The sequence below is a fragment of the Amaranthus tricolor genome, chromosome 17 (assembly GCF_026212465.1).
Source record: "Amaranthus tricolor cultivar Red isolate AtriRed21 chromosome 17, ASM2621246v1, whole genome shotgun sequence".
NCBI classification, from domain to species: Eukaryota; Viridiplantae; Streptophyta; class Magnoliopsida; order Caryophyllales; family Amaranthaceae; genus Amaranthus; species Amaranthus tricolor.
In genome coordinates this window covers 18,593,112-18,614,363 of record NC_080063.1, presented here as the reverse complement: position 1 = coordinate 18,614,363, position 21,252 = coordinate 18,593,112, and the positions used below count along the sequence as shown (strand labels likewise).

The window sequence follows — 21,252 nt, the reverse complement described above, 5'->3', positions numbered from 1 at the left end:
ATGACAAAAATTAATAGTTTAGTGATAATTGTGAACTATTCACTAGAATGTGTTAGCTATTGAAGACATTTAAAATTTAAAAAGTTTATGTAGTACTTAGCTTCTAATAATTCAAATTTTTATGTCGTGTATTATTCAAAAAGAATATGAATGACCACTAAAAAAATTTCATTGATTTTTCAAACAAATTAAACTCATTTTATTGATTTTGAACTATTTAAGTAGGTAAAATTAATGACAATTGACGGCAATAAGTCAATTAAACCCAAAAATTACACCACCCCATGGCCACATGATTCAGTCCTACATGTTGGTCATTTAATATAAAACTATATATTCTATGAGAAATGGAGTTTGTAGTAAATAAACTTGTTTAAACATAAAATAAAATTTTGTGAGTTCGTAAAATGCCTCTTAATTTGTTGGCTAGTAAATAGTATAAAATTTAGATTTGGTTTTTTATATTGGAGTTTTTTATATTAATATTAAATAATAAAATTGGTTTTATTTTTTATATTAATGAAATGATTTATGATTATTGAATAAAAAAAATAATGAGACAAAAACTTAAAAAATTAATTCATAGCTGTCAAGGAACCAATTTAACCAAAAGCTTAAGCTGATGGTTAAAGCCCCAAGATATGTTATATACTCTAACACGCCCCCTCATACGAGACCCCATTGGGCTAGAAGTGTGGATGCGCATAGGCGCTTAATATTCCACTTTAAATGAGGGGTGGTTGAGATTCGAACCCGTGACCTCTCACGTTGGCTTCTGATACCATGTCAAAGAATCAATTTAACCAAAAGCTTAAAGTCTTAAACTGATGGTTAAAGCCCCAAGATATGTTACATACTCTATCAATAGGTTTTTTGTAGTATTACTGTATTACTATGATCCTTCTGGTCTTCGATATAAATTCAAGTACGAAGTCTTGGATCAATGGGAGAGGGTTGGTCTTATTGTTTTGGACAGCTAATTAAGGTAAAACATTGTTAAAGAAAAGAGAGTTAATTTTCATAATTTACTTTGTTTATCTTAATACCTTATTTACTCCTTATATTAATTAATTAATATATTAATATGAAAATTGGATTTTCTGTTGCTCTTTTTCTTTCTCTTAGCTTACCTTTTTTTAAAAAAATATTATTCAAAATTTTTTGTCATAATATATTCAATTTTGGTACCCTTAGAGTATATATGTCTAATTTTACAATTTTTGAATTTTCAGGACTTCTTTGTCAAAGTAATAAATTGGAGAAAAGCATCCGACTAATAACTTCGTCATATTTCTTTGGTTTAAGTAATAATTACTACTTTGAATTTGATTTTACTTTTGTTATTATTTCTATATTTGGTAACGCTGTTGATTGGCCAATTCATGAAACTTGCTCTCAAGCTTTCTAGCCATTTTCTCTTAACTTGTTTTGCTATATTTTTTAGTTTGTATTAATAATTTTTTATTATATTTTTATTTTTAGTCTCGATTTATATTATATTTTTTATTTTCATTTATAAATTCAAATTATATTTTTATGTTGTCCGATTTATATATATTTATTCTATTTTCCCATAAATTATATTTTTCAAACCATTTTTATCTCTTTTCTAAATTTTCTCAAATTGGGTCTTTGCTGCAAATTCAACAAAACTTAGAGTATGTTGTCACCTTGATTGCATCATTGCATTTAGCTTTATTTACCCTATCATCAAGGAAATGAATCAAATCAACCCATTCCCATACGTAATATCGTGTTATTAGTTAAAGTTATTGGTTGATTTAACCAATTGAAAATATTAGTTGATAAGTTTACTATTTAAACTAACTTTTTGATTTAATTGTTATGCAAGAGTTTGGTTGTTGGCTGTTATTAGAGTAAAAAAAAATAAAGCCAAAAATCAATAAAAAAAAGTTTTTTAGTTGGGTTAAAGTCTTTTACTAAACACTTATTTTAATTGTTTGATTAAATAAAAAGTCAAAAATATTAAAAATTAATAAAAAAAATTAAATTATCAATCATCCTTTTTGACACGACTAAATTTTCAATGAGTACAAACATTAAACAAGTTTTAATAAACTTTTCATGTATTTTTTTTTGTCCTTCTTAATTAATTTTTGTCATGGTATAACGATACGCGTGATGTGTTATATCTTCTTGGGTTAAGTCTTGACTCTTGAGTCTCTGTCCGTCCAAAACATATTTTGATCCAAAAAGCTAACAAAGCCTTTCTAGAGTATTTTAATTTTAAATATAAAAAATAAACGTGTTTCATGAATGCATGATTCATAATATGCACTACGTGTTTCATGATACGTAATGAACTACGTGTCCTTTCACATTTTTGCCTTTTTTGCTAGTAAGATTTTTTTCATTCCGAAATACTTGTTATATTATGATTATTAATACTATTCGATTTATCTTTTAATGAAGCAGAATTTTGTTTGAATGGTCTAATCCTATACTTTTATAGTATTAACCTTTTATAATTTTTAGATATATATGTAAACCAATATAAATGATCAAAATAACGTATTAAATATTATAAAAAATTAAATATAATAAGTATAATAAAACGGATGAAGTATAATATATTTTTTGTGATAATTATGGTATACCAATAGAGTATAAATTATAGGAGTATGATATATACATGTTCAACTTTTTTTAAGGGGATATTATATCTTAAACCTACAATTATGGGTTTAAGATTTTTGTTGTAACTACAATCTGTAAGGTATGTTATTGATTCTATGAACACAACTTAATTTAGATTAAACAATAATAATAATTATATAGTGTGGGAAATAAATGAAACCTCATGTCAAGAAATTCTGATCAAGATTTGATCATAAAATCGTCTCTTTTTATGAAACATTTTTTAAACATAACATAAAACCACGTATCAATTAATAATCTTTCTTGGTAGTATTGAATGACGGTGAAATTAATTAAGTAAAGGTAAGGAGATTAAAATTCTCAAGCAAGTCTTGTATGTGAATTTCTCATTTTGAGACGGATCCATATAAGTAATTTATTAGTAAAAATATTTTAAAAACATAAAAAAATTGAATTTCAACATGTACATAAAGTGATTATTTATTTTTAAATAGTTTATGCTTATCCAATTGAAATCGTCTCACGGTGAGACGACCTCAATAAAAAATTAGCATAAAATTTTTCATATAAGCAAAAAAAAAAAAAAAAAAAAAAAAACTTAAAATTGTTAGTATTTTGGAATATTTGAGCAATATTGTTATACAATATGACCAACAAATATTAGGATTTGAAATAGAGTTCCAATATTTTTTTAGTAAATAACTATATATAATACATTTTTCTTTAATTTTTAATAATAGCAGTTAGGTCAATTAGATTCCAGAAATGAACCCTGAAATTTATTTTATAGTAAGACGTCTATAACTAAAATAAAACCACTAAAACAAATTTTAATATTTTTACAAATTTTAGCGTAGAAAATTTTATTTTTAAAATAACTAGATATTTCCTATGCGATGCACGACTTTATTAAATTTTTCGACATATTTATATCATTTACGAAATTAAAATTTTAAGAAGTAATTTTTATATTATATTTATATTGCATTTCACTTTCAATAGTTGTATGCATTAAATACATTGTATTATTTATATCATATTTGGCATCATGCGTGAAGATAATTTTGAAAATTTAGTTCATGATAAATAAATCACAATAAAAGACAAAAAATTTGATTATAAATTTAATATAATTATATATATACTTTTATTTTGTTTATTTTGAATAAAAGGGCAAATAGTTCATACTTGGAGTATACAATACAAAATTAAGACTTTTTAATAAAAAATAACAAACCAATTTATGTTAACATACTTTTTTTAATATTTGAAAAAATAAAATAAAATACTTATATAATTTTCGAATACATTAAATGATGTAACCTAAATAGTATAAAATCAATCAATATAAATAATATTATAGTCATTGTTAGAAAGTAATAAAGTTTGACATAAATATTAGTCATAATAATAATGACATCATTATTGAGTTTTGGAGGAAAAATGTTTTTTAAGATTATGACACGTAAACAATATTAAATAGTGATGATATAAACAGCGTTTTATTAATAGTTATAGATCATCAGGTTACCGATTTACCATTAACCAGTAATTCTAAACTAAACCCAACCGCGGATCAATCATTGCGGGAAAGCCACGGCCATTGCCGCGTTAGTCTAGATTCTTCATTTCTTCTACAATAGTCTATCACCACACAAACCTACATGAGCTTACATAGAGTCAAACATCGATGACATGAAATCATGATAAGATTACTATTGAATTGAATTTTAGTTTCAAGGTCGACAGTACTGCTATACTGAAAGACTATATTAAAATCAAGCTTAAAATATTTTTTAAATATATTATCTTTTTAATTTACTCATTTTAAGTTTTTCGTTTTAATGGGGAAATTTAAAGTAGAATTTTGAATATATATATATATATATATATATATATATATATATATATATATATATATATTCATGTGAGATCTTATTTGATTTGTTTTAATGTAAATTTTTTCAGTATATAATTTTTATAATATGTATTTAGAGATAATAATGCTTAAAATTTGCTTTAAAATATATTAAAAAAAATATAAAGTTGACAAAGAAAAAAGAAAAATATTTACGTTTCAAGTGAATTAAAAACCAATTGTTTGAAAATCAATTTATTTTAGTGAAGTAATGGTAAGACTCCACTCCACCCAGTGACGGATTCAGAATTAAAACTCAATGAAAGCATAATTGATAAAAAAAATTCAAATCATCATAAATGTATATATAAATTAATATTTTCATTTGGATGTTTTGCTAAACTGTAAAAAAAAATAATTAAGAAAAATTAATTATGTTTTAAATAGGTATTAGAAATTGTAACTGAATTTTATTGACCTTTATTGTATGTCTCTGAACAGATATTAAATGCATAAAATTTTTTATTGGTAGAGAAAATAAAGCGCAAGATTAATTAGACCTTGCCTCACAACTGCAGGTTTCAAGTTCAAATCCTATTGTAACCAATTAAATAAAATCATCAGAAATATTCAATATTAGTGGTTCTGACCTTTTCATTGCGTGAGATGTAAATAACTTTTCAAACAACGGGTGTTTTGACACCAAGATATCTATCCCTCTAATTAACTTCTACAATATTCAATATTTATCCTTTTTACCTTCCTAGCTAGAATTTATATGTTTTTGCTTTCTTATAAGTATTGCGTTTTTAGAAGAAAAAAATTTATTTATTGCATTTATCAATATAGTTTTGTAACATGAAAATATTCTTTATTCCGTTAATTTTATTCAGATTATCAAATTTGATAAAAAAAAAAGGATTTAATGAAAAATTAAGAACAATGTAACAATTTAATTGGGACGGTTCTGTATTTTTGTGTTTCAGTATTCTGATTTTTTAATTCTTCAAATCATATAATATATGCCCCACAATGAATAAAAATTAGTGAAATTTATTAAAAAACATAATTATTTTGAAATTGACAACAAAAAAACTAATTTCTTTTTTCTTGTATTCTATTTTGATTTTCAGTTTTCAAAAAAGAAAACTTGATAAAAAAATCTGTAACAAATGGACCATAAACAAAATTGAAAATAATTTGAATTATATTTAAATTTTAGCCAATCAAGCTAGCTATAACTTTGAGAATCATCAAACGAACAACCTAGTGATTGTAGTTTTTATTTCATTTGTAAGGTACAATAGTTTAGCTCTCACTTCTATATAAAAAAATTATTTCTCCTTTATCAATAAAAAATTCTCCTAACGTTATTCTAATAAAAAAAATATGTATCCTTCAATCGAGATAGCGAATAAAGCTAGCAAACTTTTAATTTTCACCTAAAGAATTGTACTAGTATTATTTGTTAAACAAATTACTTTTTGGGTCTCTAAGAAATTGACACATTTGTACTTTAATTCTTTTACATTATGATAATTTAATTTTTATAAAATTGTCTGCATCACTTTCTTTTAATTCTATTCATATTTTAACTTTTCTTTAATATCATTCATACAGTTTAAATGGTTACGTAATTTCGTAATTTTTGTATAATATATAATTGTGATAGTATATATTTGTAATAGAGGGACGAAGTGTATTTTTCCTTAGGGGTCGCTTGGATTGAAAGTAAATATTTAAGGTAGTAAAAAAAGTCAAACTAATGTAACAAAAGTTAATTAGAAATGCAAATGAAGTTATTGAAATAATTGTGATAAAAGTCGAATAGGAGTAAATTAAAAAAGATGAATAATAAGGAGTTTTGCAAAGAATTTCTCTTCCTCCCTTAGGGTAAATTTATACCCCAAAATAAGAGAACTTATTGTTATTTTTTCTATTTTTCGTTACCTTCTAATTCATTCTTCTACCACTCTAACAATCAAATTCGTTTAATCATCTACCTAACTAATTTTAAATTTCCAATTTAATTTTTATTATCCCTTAAATATTTATTCTCAATTGAAGCGACACGTTACAATTGAAAAATAGGAAAATATTGCGTGTAATTGATTAGATTCCAGCTGTTTGGCAATAAATAGACGAATTGTTTTGCAAAACCTCTATAAGTTGATAAGAATCTTCTAAATCACTAATATCGTTGGTTCTCGTACTTATATTCTCTTTACCTTAGTTTCTTCTATATATATACACCCTTGTATTCCCCTCATTTATCCATGCACATAATTTATACAATTCAATTAAAAAAAACTCTAAAAAATAGTTTTGTTATTGAAATAATAATTTGACATGGCATTTATTAGGAGAGGCATACTATTGGTTTGTATTCTTGAGATATATTTTGTAGGGATTTCATATGGTGGAAACTTCTACCAAGATGTTGATATTACATGGGGTCATGGTCGTGCAAAGATAAATGGCAATGGAAATCTACTCACTCTTTCCTTAGATAAAATTGAAGGGTCTGGATTTAAGTCGAAAAATAATTACTTATTTGGAAAATTCGATATGCAAATTAAATTAGTGAAAGGAAATTCAGCTGGAACTGTCACTGCATATTATGTAAGTAATCTCTCTAGTGATATATATATATATATATATATATAATATTCAATGATAACATACAATATACATCTATATCATAATAATCCCTCCGTTTCCAAATGTAATCTTAATCAAATTTCTCTCTCTAAAATCGAATATTTTAAACGGGAAGAACATTAGAAAACAGACGGAGTAATCAAATAAATTTGATTTTCTACAAAATGCAAGTAACATTAATTAAATTTAAATATTCCTATATTAAATATGCATGCGTAGATTTATTTTATACTTCTCAATTCTGAGTCCTAAGATTCATGACTATTGCTTGATATGAGTTATTTTATATTACTTGTATATGATAATCACTTGTGGGTATTTCTTTTGATAATTAATTGCAGTTAAAATCAGAAGGTGAAAATCATGATGAAATAGACTTTGAATTTTTGGGAAACATATCTGGTCAACCCTATATTGTACACACAAACATATATACTAAAGGACAAGGAAATAGAGAACAACAATTCTACCTGTGGTTTAATCCAACATCGGAATTTCATACATATTCAATTCTTTGGAACCCTAGGGCCATCATGTAAGTTCTACATAATGTTGATTTTAATTAATGTTTCATCCATTTAGCTAATTATTATTAAATTTTACGTATTTAATCAAATATCTATATACTTCAATTGACAATTATTTGATGTCTATATACATATGTTAAAAAAAAAATTTAAAACGCAATTTTATATGCAATAATCACTAACTTTTCTCTTCACTTCAATTTAATGTAGATTCTATGTAGATGGCATCCCAATAAGAGATTTCCCAAATAGAGAATCAAAAGGTATTCCTTTCCCAAATCATAAGCCAATGAAAGTATACGTGAGCTTATGGAATGCAGACGATTGGGCTACACAAGGTGGTCGAGTTAAAACAGATTGGAAATATTCTCCTTTCACTGCTTCTTTTAGAAATTTCAGAGTCAATGCTGGTATTTGGTCAAATGGATTTTCATCATGTAAAAATACATCCAATATGCAATGGTTAAAGCAAGAGTTGGACTCATCAAGTCAAACAAAACTTAAATGGGTCAAAAAGAATTATATGGTTTACAATTATTGTTTAGACATTAAACGATTCCCTCGAGGATTACCTCGTGAATGTACCGTACTATGAACTATAGGTTTTTTTTAAGGATATTTGTTGTAAATCTTGATTTTATTGTAATTAATAATCGTAATTTGTAAATTACTATAAAAGATAATAAAATAATAATAAAATAAATAAAAAAAAAAATTAAAATCACAAAACCTTCACCCTATCAAATTCTATCACACGAAGATAGTTTGTTAACTTTATAAATTACCGTTATGTATTAAGACTTGCTCTTTTGATGTATCCTTTATGATTTCTTGATTGATTGTGAATTTGTAGGAAGTTCTTGTATCACATCATAAATGTATGGCTAGACTCGTGGGTCTAATTCAATAAATGAAGTATCTATTTGTAAATACTAATTTTTTTAGATTAAATGATTTAAATTTAAGTTTTGCACTATCTAGGGTAATTAATTTTTATTAAATTATATACATTATATATTATCGTGAAGTTGTGGACTTGTAGATGATAATCTCTTTGTCCCTCTAATATTGAACTAATTAATTTTAAAGTTACTAAATCAATCACAGTATTATACAAGTCTTTTTTAGGACTCTTCCTAAAATTAAATATTTGCGGTTTATTAAATAATTTTATTTACTATTTAAAAATGAAAAAGAAAATATTAAATAACCACAATTTTCTAACTAAATCAAAACTAACAAATAAACACATAAGCACAACCAAAAAAAACAGATTAGAATTTTTTTTTATATATTTATGAGATTTAAAAAAATCACAAGAAAATTAAAAGTATTTGTTTGAAATATTAATTAATTTAATGGCTTAAAGCGCACTTCTGTGAATGTACAATTGTGCATACGATAATTTAATTATTGCAATTATAGATAATTATAATCAATTAACAATCTCTTGAGAGACCGTCTTTTTGAGAGACATGTCTCAAACCCAGTCCATTAAAGACTAATGCCTACTGACCGTTTTCTTAATGTCTACTTACATTATTTTTAATGCTTACTTACCGTATCCTTAATGCCTACTTTCAGTATCTTAAGTGTCTACTTATATCATTCTTAATGTCTACTTATAATATTTTAAAACATATATAATGGAATTAGCACAATGAGAGACGGTCTCTCATAAGAATTTCTGATTAACAATTAACAATGTATTTGTTATAAACATTGTGATCCAAATTGGTGGTCAGCTAACGGGTTGATTGTATAAGCTCGTCTTACGGTAAGACGGTTTCATAAAAAATTTGCTTTATTTTTGCCCTCGGCCTAGGCCCATCTCGCCAGCACCAAGTAAGCCCAAAATAATGTACCTACATTATTCAATGACCTAAAAGTAAGAGTATTTTTTAAAATACATAAATAAAATAAAATAAAATATAAATAAAATAAAATAAAATATACAGCTCGTCTTGTATGAGACCGTCTTTTTATGGGATGTGTTTAACTGTTTATATAATAGCCTATTTCTAAAATTGATTACTCTAACATTATAAGTAATTCTTTTAAGGTTATATTAAAATTATAAGTCATCAATTTAACGTTATAAGTGATCACTTTAAGACAAAAATATACATTAAAACATCTTAATAAAAAAAAATAACCGTCTTATCTAAAAATTAGTCTAAAATTTAACAGGCGGTACCCCAAAATACATGCAAAACCTAATTGTCAGCTTCCTTTGATTTTTCTCGTCCATTAAAAAATTATCACCAACCGCCTTAATGGCGTCCCCATATATCTAGCCGTCTATTCCGGATCTCATGGCTTAATCCTAACCGTTGATATCTACCCTTTCTTCAATAAATAACGTCTCTGCTTCGTAACTATGTGAACCATTTTCTCTCCCTTTCTTCTAAAAAACCCTGATGAAAACTGAAATTTTCAGATCTGGTCCTGTAAGTTTCGAATCGTTCATTTCTTTCATGAAATTTATACAAATCTTTCGACGATCTATGTGTCTATATCAATTTCCTCAGTGTTCTTTTGCGGATAAATACTCATACATGAATTCAATCTAGTCAACTTATTGTTGTGGCGATGATTGATTTGGTATAATTGTCGATCCAAGGGGTCGAGTCGGACAAGTTCCAATGACCGGGAAGAGATAAAGGACAACGAAGGAATCAGTTTTCCAGATCTGAGGTAATTTATGTTATGATTCGTTGTTTTTGTGCTTTTAAACTTGATTAATTTCTTTGATTTTTATTTCTACTTTGCTTCTTGTTTGTTATTTGATTCAAAAAGGAATTTATCCCGTTTCTTTATAGTATTCTTCATTGGCACGCCTGGCTCGTGCTTTTTTACGGTGAATATTGATTTAGGTCAAGATCATAAGCTTTTTAACAGATTATTTGAAATAAAATTTTAAGTCTCTTGATATGTTGCAGATCTTGAAATTTTGTTTAGTATTTTCGGATCTTGATGTGATTTTTAATCTGTTTGATTTTATTTCAGGGCTGATGAAATGTACACTAGGTCAATCAGGCGGCTAGACTGTTATCTGTCGCAGGGTTTGTGTGGACGGAAATATTTAGTGTTCTGGAAGAAGAACGCGAAGAAAGATTGATGAATCATCACAGACAATTTTGGCGGTTTGTATGTACATCAATACTATGTATTGGTATTGTGTTGTATAGATTTGAATTTAGTTGTATTCTTTGCGAGGAGAGGAAAGAAATTGTGAGTGAAACTATATCGGACCTATGCCATGTTGGGTGCGCTCGCCTGGCAGGTCAACCATGGTAATAAAAAAAAACCTTTTGTTTTTTTGGGGAAGTTGGCACGGGGTGATTCCCGGCTCTTCCTCCCGTCGGTGTCCTTGCGTTCTCTCTTTTCTTTTCTTGTCTCTTTCTCTTTCTATCCCCTGATTTCGTTTTGACATGATTAGACAACACAACGTACATCATAACGTTCAAATACTGCGCCGGTCTTTCTACTCATCAGCGTTCAAGAATCATGAAGGTATACTCTCTGCTAATTTTATTTTGCAGTACCTTCAAATAAACTACATTTACTAATTAATTAGTGATTAATATCGTAGTAACCGCAGTATGAGCAGCTTTTATAACAAAAAAGAATCTTAACACTAAGTAGAGAAAAATTTTATTAATGATTAATATCCTCATTACGTTGATAAAACATTTTCGATTAATTCAATTTGATATAGGGGTGTTTGATTCTTAGCTTTTGGATTAGCTATTTGATTGGCTTTGCGCTTTTGAATTGTTGGTGGATAAACAGCCAAAAAATAAAATTGGTAACAAACGCTGAAGAGCTAGCAGGAAAAAGCTTCTCTAGCTAGTTTTTTGTTGGCTTTTGCTTGTTTGCTTTGCTCACATTTTTTCTAATAAGCAGTCAGTCAAAAGCCAATTCTGTAATATACCCCAACATCTCCACCAACATGCGTTTTCAGTTAATCTAATTTAGAAGCCAACCAAACATGACATTTCTAAAAAAGCCAATAGTCAATTGCCAAACATCCCCATAAAATAAATTATTCCATTCCAACTAAATTGAACACATAATCCTCAATAGTTAATTTAATTTATTTTAAATGAACAGAATATTGGAATATTTATCAACAAACAATTGGCGTGCTGGGTTTTCATATTATGCCCAAATTATGCGAGATTTTCACATTTCTGATGAACATCCAATTTGTTCTTATTAATAATGTTCGGCATTTTTGAGAGTTTGTTTCCAAACTAATTCGTAAGTTTTAACATAAATTGGATTGAGGGATTGTAATCTTTGATATGGCAAGTCATTTCAATCCAAAACACTGGCAGCTCTTTTTCTCTAAACTCTCCTTAGTGTTAGTATTGCTACCTGGTTTATTGTTAATTTATGTCTAATATAATTCTCATTTTTGAGCAAGTTCATTCATCTTCACATGATTCGTTCTTTTAAGTTAAATGTTCGTTCTTGATTAAGGATTTTTAAATTTGTGGCAATTGACATCCCCATATGCGGCAGATTGACTTGTCAAATGTAAGCCATGTGGGATATCATGTAAGGCCTAGGTTAGGTTGCTATGTATGTTGCTTTGCTTGAGTGTATAGTTTGCAAGCTCATGTACGTGGAGACATCTTCCGATTCCAGTTTGAGAGATCAACCCCAAGCAAGGAATTGTTATGGCGAGATGAAGCCGTAGATTAGCTGTTGAGATGGAGCCGTAGATCAACCCCAAGCAAGCGGTGCCTTTGTAAAGCTGATTGCAGCCTTGATTTCTGTTAAGTTGAAGTTTCTCTTTGATAGTTCATCATGTTTTGATAGAGCTTTGGACATCTCTTGTTCAACATTCAGTTTTGATTGATGAAATGTTGTCGGAGTTCTGTTTCAAGCTTATCTGGTTTTGAGTACTCTCTGGTTTCTTAATTGGCAACCTGTTTCTGGTGTATTGGAATTGAGTGTCAATTTCATGGAGTGATTCTGAGAAATTTATGGATAGAAGCATTTGGAACCTGTCTTCAAGTATTTGTTCGTTCTGTGGTGAGGAATTTTTGATATTCATTTGAACTTTATTCTATATTCAATTTCCATATTTGAAGTTTATAAGTTATTATTTACGCATTCTTTTCTCTTGTTTCAGTATCTGATTGCTGTTATATTAGCGAAATCTAGTCTTCTCTAATTCATTTAGGGCTTGTGTTTTAATCAAAATTTTAATTCTTTTAATTCGGTTTTAGATTGTTTTTGATAGACAAGTGGGAGTTTATTTTGGTATTACAAATATGTATTGCTGATTTTTTATTTTGAGTTACCGTTTTATTTTCTACTAATCTTGATGAATTACATCAAATCTCTCTACTTTCAAATGTTCTGATTTTTTTAAGTAGGAATGTCAATTTTATTGGTAACAAAATAAATTCAACGCGTTTCATTAAAAAAAAAAAGAATTCAACGGTTTCATTCAAAAAAAAAAAGAATTCAACGGTTTCAGTTTTATACCCCCTTTTTTCATTTACACCAATTTTTTTTGTCATGGATATTTCTTTTCTTTTTACTCTGTCATGAAAAACCAGTTTGATAGTTTGTGAACAAATGCTTCTTCCTATTTAAACTATTAGTCTCATTTACTTTTTTTTATATTTTCCGAGTAAACATTTTAATCTTTAATTTTACTAATTTTACTTAATTAAATTACTAAAATTTGATATTAGTAATTTTTATATTGAAAAATCAAACAAGATTTCAATTGATGTTTAAAGTTACATATTAAGAATAAAATATATATATATATATTTAGAAAATGAGAAATAAGAAAAAATAAGAGCTAGTATTTGAAATTTGATTAACCCCAAACCCTGAACAATCAAATTAGCTTTCTAGTACATGTTTTATTATCTTTAAGTTCATCATTCTTTGTTATCATTACTAGTACAAATAAAGCTCGATAGTTGAAGTTCGGTTTTACAAGTATAAGAGCTAATAATATTATCGTATCCATTCTGAATGGGATGGATATGCAAGGATGTGTTACTAAAACTCATTATTACACGGCAATTGACAACTACTCGTTTATTAAGTAATTCTACAGGTGTATGTGTATGTATAAACCTGACATCTTGTTCGGTGGCCTGTAAGCTAAAATTGGAAAGAGCAACCAGGTAACTATTCCTGGTAGATTGGTGGTTCGAATCCACCCAGGTTAATCTGTAATCAATTACGCCGTTAATATAAACTCGTAGGCAATAACAATTTTTTATTTGTTCCGAGAGGATGATGAGCATTGTAGCGTATCGATAATTTTGTACAGCCAAACAAGATACTTTTATATCTGAATTTTGATGTTAATTTTGAAAGAATCAAGTTTTGACTTGCAAATTATTGAAAAATGACTATAGTTGTTGCAACTACTTGGATTTTAAGTGTGGCTAAAGAATTTTTAAAATTGCTTACTATTGGAATAATATATTTTGTGGGTATAATATATTGTGGAAATAATATATTGTGCGGGAATATTTTTGGTTATCTTTTATATTTTGTTTTCTAAAATTCTAGTTGTCTAGTTAAGGTAATTCTAGGATTAGCATTGTATATATATTAGAGTTGATTGATTAATAAAGGTAAAAGGCCATAAATTTATGCTAATTCTACATGGTATAAGAAACCTTGTTTATTCTAGGATTAGTGTTGTATATATATTAGAATTGATTAATTAATGAAGTGTGCATGCGTGCTAAGCATCCAAGAGATAGGTTTCCTTTGAGTGATAATAAAGCATCTAGAATTTTTGAAAAAAATTCATTGTGATTTGTGGGGCCCGTATACACATGTTTCGTCGTGTGGAGCTCGTTGTTTTTTGATGATAGTTGACGACTATTCTAGAGTTGTTTGAATTTATTTGTTGAATGATAAAACGGAGGTCTTTTGTATGTTTTTGATATTTGTTGCTATGGTAGAAAGACAATTCTCTCAAACCATTAAAATTGTGCAAAGTGATAATGGTACGGAGTTTAATTGCGTGATTTTTTCATACTACTAGTATTATTTTCCAAATCTCATGCGTGGGTACTCCGCAACAGAACAAGAGGGTAGAGAGAAAGCATAAACATATTTTGTCAGTTGGACGAGCTTTGAGATTCCAAGTCAAATTACCAATTTATTTTTAGGGTGAGTGTGTTCTTGCTGCGGCTCACCTAATTAATCGAACTCCTACTTCGTTGCTACAAAATAAAACTCCATTTGAAATCCTCTTTAATAAACCTTCTATGTTTGGTGCCATTCGTACTTTTGGGTGTTTATGTTTTGCACGTAATCAGATTACTCATGGAGATAAGTTTCCGAGTTGGAGTCGAAAATGTGTCTTTGTGGGCTATCCGTTTGGGAAGAAAGGGTGGAGATTATATGACCTGAATCCAAAGTCTTTTTTGTGTCTCGAGATGTCAAATTTATTAGGATGTGTTCCCTTTTGCTACACCGAAAGATGTTCATATTGAGTCTCATGGTTTTGAGTTGCCTTATGATATACATGATGATTTTGCGGAGTATGAGGAGTACATTGACAATGTGGTGCATGATGTGCACAATGGTGAATTATGAGGATACGAGTAGTGTTGCTGACCTTGCTATTGCCTCCCCGCCGAATGAAGCTGCCTCTGCCCAACAGCATCAGCTCGAAGCTGCCACAATGCATCGGGACCAGCCTACTGACACCGGCAGAGAGGCAGCAGGTCAGCCTTTGGGATGTGGGTTTCGGGAAAAAGTTTTCGCGGTTCTTCTTCGTGATTATGTGACTCAATCAGTGTTTGCTAAAAATTCGTCCCTCTCCACTCCATCTTTCAATGCTACTTCAGGTACGCCTTATCCTTTAGCACATTATGTAAATTATGACAAGTTTTCTGTGAATTATTATAAGTTTCTGGCAGCTTTTGTTAGTGCTCATGATCCGAAATCCTTTATAAAAGCAATGAAACATGAAGGTTGGCGACAATCTATGTAGGAAGAAATTAAAGCTTTGGAGGATAATGAGACTTGGACCCTAGAGCACCTTCCTCCCGGTAAACGTGCTGTAGGGAGTCAACGAGTGTACAAGACAAAATATTTGTCTAATGGTGATATTGAACGTCTCATGTCTCGTTTGGTCGTTTTTGGTAGCAGGAAGGCATAGATTATAGTGAAACGTTTGTTCCAGTCGCAAAGATGACTACTGTAGGGTATTTCTTGCAATTGTAGCTTAAAAAAACTGGGAACTTCATCAAATAAGTTCATAATGCCCTTTTGCATGGTGATCTTGATGAGGAGGTGTACATGAAAATTACCTCCCGGGTTTGAGAATTCAGATCCGTCATTGGTGTGTCGTCTGAGAAAATCCTTGTATGGGTTGAAACAAGCCCCGAGGTGTTTGTTTTCCAAGCTTATAAGGGTACGACTTCTTACTATCTCACTCTGATTATTCTCTCTTTATTTACACTAAAGGCATTGTTTAGATTAACGTCGTAGTATATGTTGATGATTTTATTATTTCTGGGAATCATTCCGCTGCACTTGTTGGTCTCAACGCTTATCTCGGAGATTGTTTCAAAATCAAGGATCTTGGTCCTTTAAAGCATTTCTTAGGTATAGAAGTTTCTCGTAGTGCTTCAGGCCTTTTTCTATGCCAATGGAAGTATACTTTGGATATCATTTTTGAAGCAGGTTTATTAGGGGCAAAGCCGAGTGGTTTTTCAATGGAGCAAAATCATAAGCTTGGTCGTGCCACAGGCAAACATCTTGCGGATCCGGAAGTATATCGTCGGCTTGTTGGCCGTTTGATTTAACTTGCGATCACTAGACCCGATTTAGCATACTCCGTTCATATCTTGTCCCAGTTTATGTAAGACCCTCGCTGTGAATATTGGGAAGCAGCTTTGCGTGTAGTTCGTTACTTGAAAGGTACACGGGGTCAAGGTATCTTATTAAGTGCTGATAGTCTCACCTTGCAAGGTTGGTGTGATTCGGATTTGGTGGCTTGTCCTCTTACTCGTCGCTCTATCAGAAGTTGGTTGGTGTTCCTCGAGCATTCTCCTATTTCTTGGAAAAAAACGTAACCCACTGTGTCAACGTCTTTTGCAGAGGTTGAATACCGCTCCATGGCGGCATTTACTTGGGAGCTTAAGTGGCTTAAGGGCTTATTGTTGAATTTGGGCATGCACCACTCAAAGGCAATCAAATTGTTTTATGATAGTCAATCTGCTCTGCACATTGCTAATAATCTGTTGTTTCATGAACGAACCAAACACATTGAAGTTAATTGTCATTTTGTTCGAGATGTGATTGTTGAAGGCTTGATTTCTCCATCATATGTTCCTACTACTTATCAATTGGCTGGCATCTTCACAAAGGCTCTTGGGAAGTCACAATTTGACTATCTTCTCCCCAAATTGGGCATTCTCTCCAAGTCACGGCTTATATTATCTTAAAAAAAACTATTGAAAAAGATAAAATAATGAAGTATATGTAAATACTACCTTCTATTCAGCCTAAATGTTCCATTTTTTGGGGCACTATTCACTTATGACTCTTAATTTGTATTTTACTCTTAATCTATAAGTTAAAACATATTTATGTGGGATCTTGTTTGATTCGTTTCAATACAAGGATTATTAATATCAATTTTTTATAATTTTTAATTAAAAATAATTTGAGATATTAAGAGTTAAAATTTTACCTCAACAAGTGTTAAAGATCAAATGGGACAATTGAACTGAATAGTAAGGGGTGGAGTATGAAATAGATATGTTTCAAACCACCACACCGACAAACCCTATTACTTTTTTTAAAAAAATAATATACGCAAATAGACGGTAGACCAAAACACACGTAACACGTTTAAGCCTACCTGTCAGCTTCCTTTTATTTTTCTCGTCCATAAAAAATTTATCACCAACTGCCTTAATGACATCAACGTATATCTAGCCGTCTATTCTGGTTCTCATGGCTCAATCCCGACCATTGATTTTTACCCTTTCTTCAATAAATGCCGTTTCTTCTTTCTTAAACAATAGCCATTCCATTCTTATCTCTCTTCCTCTCTTGAAAACTCTTAAAGATTACTGAATTTCTAAGATCTACTCCTATATGCTTTGAATCGTTCGTTTCTTTCACGAAATTCATACCAATCTCTTGACGATCTATGTTTCCATATCAATTTCTTCAGTGTTCTGTGGATTATTCCTCATATCTGCTCAATCCCGACAATTGATTTGGTATGGCTTTCGATCCAAGGAGTCGAATCGGAAAGGCTCCGATTACTGGGAAGAGATGATGACAAAGTAGGAATCAGGTTTCCATATCTGAGGTATTTCCTGTTTTATCTTTTTTTTTTCCTAAATTTGATTGATTTCTTTGATTTTCATATATATTTCGCATCTTATTTGATATTTGATTATTAAAGGATTTTATCCCGTTTTCTTTTTATATTATTCATCTGCATGCCTGGCTCGTGCCTTTTCAATGTGAATATTGAATTAGGGCAAGAACATATGCTGCAGATCATGAAATTTTGTTTAGAACTTTCAGATCTTGATGTCATTTTTATCTGTTTAATTTTTTTCAGTGCTGATGAATTCCGGCCCAGATCAATCAGACGGCTGGACAGTTGTCTGTCGGCAGTGCTCGTGCGGAAGGAAATATTTTAGTGTTTTCGAAGATAAAGGCGAAGAGCGATCTGTTGATTTATCGGAGACAATTTTAGCGGTTTGTATGTGCACCAATACTATGTATTGGATTTTCGTTGTTTAGATTTGAATCAAGTGGTATTTTTGTGGGAGGAGAGGAAAAATATTGTGAGAGAAAATTCATCCGACCTTTGCCTTGTTGGGTGCGCTCGCCTGGCAGGTCAACCATGTTAATAAAAATAAACCTTTTGTTTTTTGGAGGAAGATGGCACGGGGTTTTTGCCCGGCTCTTCCTCCTGTGTCGTGTCTTGCGCTTTTCTTCCCCTTTTTTTTTTTTTTTTCTTTTTCTCTCTATCCCTACGATTTCCTTTTAACATGATTAGACAACACAACCTGCATCACATCGTTTCAATACTGCACCGCTCTTTCTTCTCATCAGCGTACAAGCAACACAAAGGTATATTCTGTGTTAAATTCTACTTCGCAATATTTCCAAATAAGCTGCTTTTATAAATTCTTCGGTAATAGTTGTGGAAGCTGCTTACTTGGCATTTGCCATTAATATCTTAACCTCAAGTAGAGAAGTATCTATTAGCCCAATGAAATAGATCATCTTGGGTTGTATACGGGTCATATATAAATAGGGTCATCATCCCCTTGATCTAAACTCAACCCGTTTAGTTAATTGGGTTGAAAATAACAATTCTGATCTGACCTGCAACAGATCAGATCAACCTAATTCTGACCCCTGAACTCGCTTATAGTTTTGTTTCATTTTATGGTTTTTGATTTAATATTAATTATATATAATTTTGTAGGCTTTATTTTAAATTTTTGTTTATAGATTATTTTTTGTTTACCCTGAAAAAGAAGTAAAAATTAAATGAATTAAGTTTAGGTTACAATTATTTATTTGACTCACAATTAAGTTGTTTAATTAAATGGTTTATATATGTTTGTTTCAATTTTAAAATTTGACCTCGATCCAACCCATTACCATTAATAAACAGATCGGGTCAAGTCTCAAATCCACTTATTTCGAATTAGGTTCACGTAGCGGTAGCTGATTGGATTAGCTTTTGTCAGCCCGATTATTTATTGGATAATCTAATCTGAGTCTTGCAAAAACAATTACAGAACATATTGTAATTTTTTATGTTTTAGTGATAAATGATTTAAATTAAATTGTTTAAATTGCATGGTATAAAGGAGTATGTATCAATTGATATTAGCCGTGCTGGGTTTTCACAATATATTCAGTCTATTCAAGAATTGTATGTCTGATGACCAATTAATTTATTACTATTTACTATAATGTCCGGCTCTGTAGCAGGTTGATTTACAAACAAGTTCGTTAGTTTTAACATTAATTTGACTGATTGAGGGGTTGCAATCTTTATTACGGAAGTCATTTCAATTTAAATCACGGCAGCTAATCTCAAAATCGCTCCTAATTGTTGTTGCCCGCAAATTTATTCATGTTCTTAAGTTATTTAGTTCTTTTAATTAATTGTTCTTAAACTTTTATTACTTTCAAGGATTTCTGTTTATGGTACAATTGATATCCTCATAGGCGGCTGATGACTTGTCAATTGTAAGCCATGTGGGATGTCATTTTAGGCCTAGGTTAGATTGCTTTGTAAATTGTTTTTGATTGAATGTATAGTTTGCTAGCTCTTGTACGTGGATCGCCAGCTGAATTCAGTTCGAGAGATCAACCCTAAGCAGGGAGCTGCTGTACTTTTGAGATGATGCTGTATATAAGCAATTGAGATGAAGGGATAGCAAGAGGTACTGATGTACAGTTGAATGCATCCTTAATTTCTGTTTTCAACCGGAAGCTTCTCTTTGATGGAGCTTTGCACATCTCTTGATCAACATTCAGTTTTTATTGATGTAATGTTTATTCTCTTGGAAGCTTATCAGGTTTTGAGCTCACTGTTGCCTAACTTTGGTTTATATAGTGGCAATTTGTTTCTGGTTTTTTTGCGGATTGGATTGTTAGTTTCATGGAATGGTTTTGAGAAACTTATGGATTGAAGCTTTTGGAACCTGTCTTCAAGTATTTGTTCGTTCAGTGGTGAGGATTTCTTAATATTCAACTAAGTTGTCGTATTATCTGAAGATTATTAGTCATTTTCGGTTTTTCAATCATCTGCGCTCTTAGTATTTGGTTGCTGTTACACTAATTTAATTCTACTTTCTATTATATTTGAACCACTTTGCAGAGGGGTGATATGATAGGGAAAGATCTTCACCCATTTTGCATTAGGTGTAAAAATTTGAGGGATAGATGTACTACGGGTAAAATCATAGGGAAAGAGGTTCACCCATTTTCCATAAGGGTTAAATTAGAGGGATAGATGTATTATATAGAAAGTAATTTTTTCAGTTGATCATTTATAATTTTGATAATAGTTTCCGTGAAAATATGTCTGGAAAACCAGCTAGATAGTTCGTGAACAAAAAACAAAAAACTATTCATTAGCATTCTAGGACAAGTTTTTTGATCATTAAGGGATACAGGTATTGTAGGATAGTTTAAGCCTTTAAGGTCTGTACTATTATTATTAGTGCTAATAGTGAAATCGTATTAACCTTGGTGTTGTCCTAATGAAATACTTGGTCAAATTCATTTTGTCTCATGGAAATTGCTTACATTTGGCTCGACAAACGAGTTTTTTGACCCATATGTCCCATTTTGTATGGGACGGACTAAGCTACTCATGCTTAAATGAAATTACTCCTGGGTTATTAGTAAATCTATAATATGTTATGTAAAATTAAGTACATCTTGTTTGATGGCCTGTTAGCTTAAATCGGAAAGAGCAACCAGGTAACTTCACCTGGTAGATTGGTGGTTCGAATCCACCCAGGTCAAATGGTTATCGATTATTACATAATGAATCTATTTTATAGTCAATCACAATTC

General features: G+C 30.0%; 1 protein-coding gene and 1 long non-coding RNA gene across 3 annotated transcripts; both read left to right on the top strand.

Annotated features, from left to right (window-relative positions):
* The first annotated feature begins 6,674 nt into the window (after positions 1 to 6,674).
* Positions 6,675 to 8,566, top strand: LOC130803604 (probable xyloglucan endotransglucosylase/hydrolase protein 23). Its single transcript, XM_057667785.1, has 3 exons — positions 6,675 to 7,099; positions 7,480 to 7,673; positions 7,876 to 8,566. The coding sequence occupies exons 1-3, from the start codon at positions 6,827 to 6,829 to the stop codon at positions 8,258 to 8,260; spliced, it is 852 nt and encodes a 283-aa protein (XP_057523768.1). The 5' UTR covers positions 6,675 to 6,826; the 3' UTR covers positions 8,261 to 8,566.
* Positions 8,567 to 9,876: 1,310 nt separating this feature from the next.
* On the top strand, positions 9,877 to 20,951 carry LOC130803603 (uncharacterized). 2 transcript variants are annotated; one of them, XR_009039935.1, is made up of 4 exons: positions 10,032 to 10,362; positions 10,675 to 18,001; positions 18,260 to 18,777; positions 19,987 to 20,951. It is a non-coding gene; the product is annotated as an uncharacterized LOC130803603 (long non-coding RNA). The 2 variants fall into 2 exon arrangements; XR_009039936.1 differs by having other exon boundaries at positions 9,877 to 10,362; positions 18,260 to 20,951.
* Positions 20,952 to 21,252: the final 301 nt, after the last annotated feature.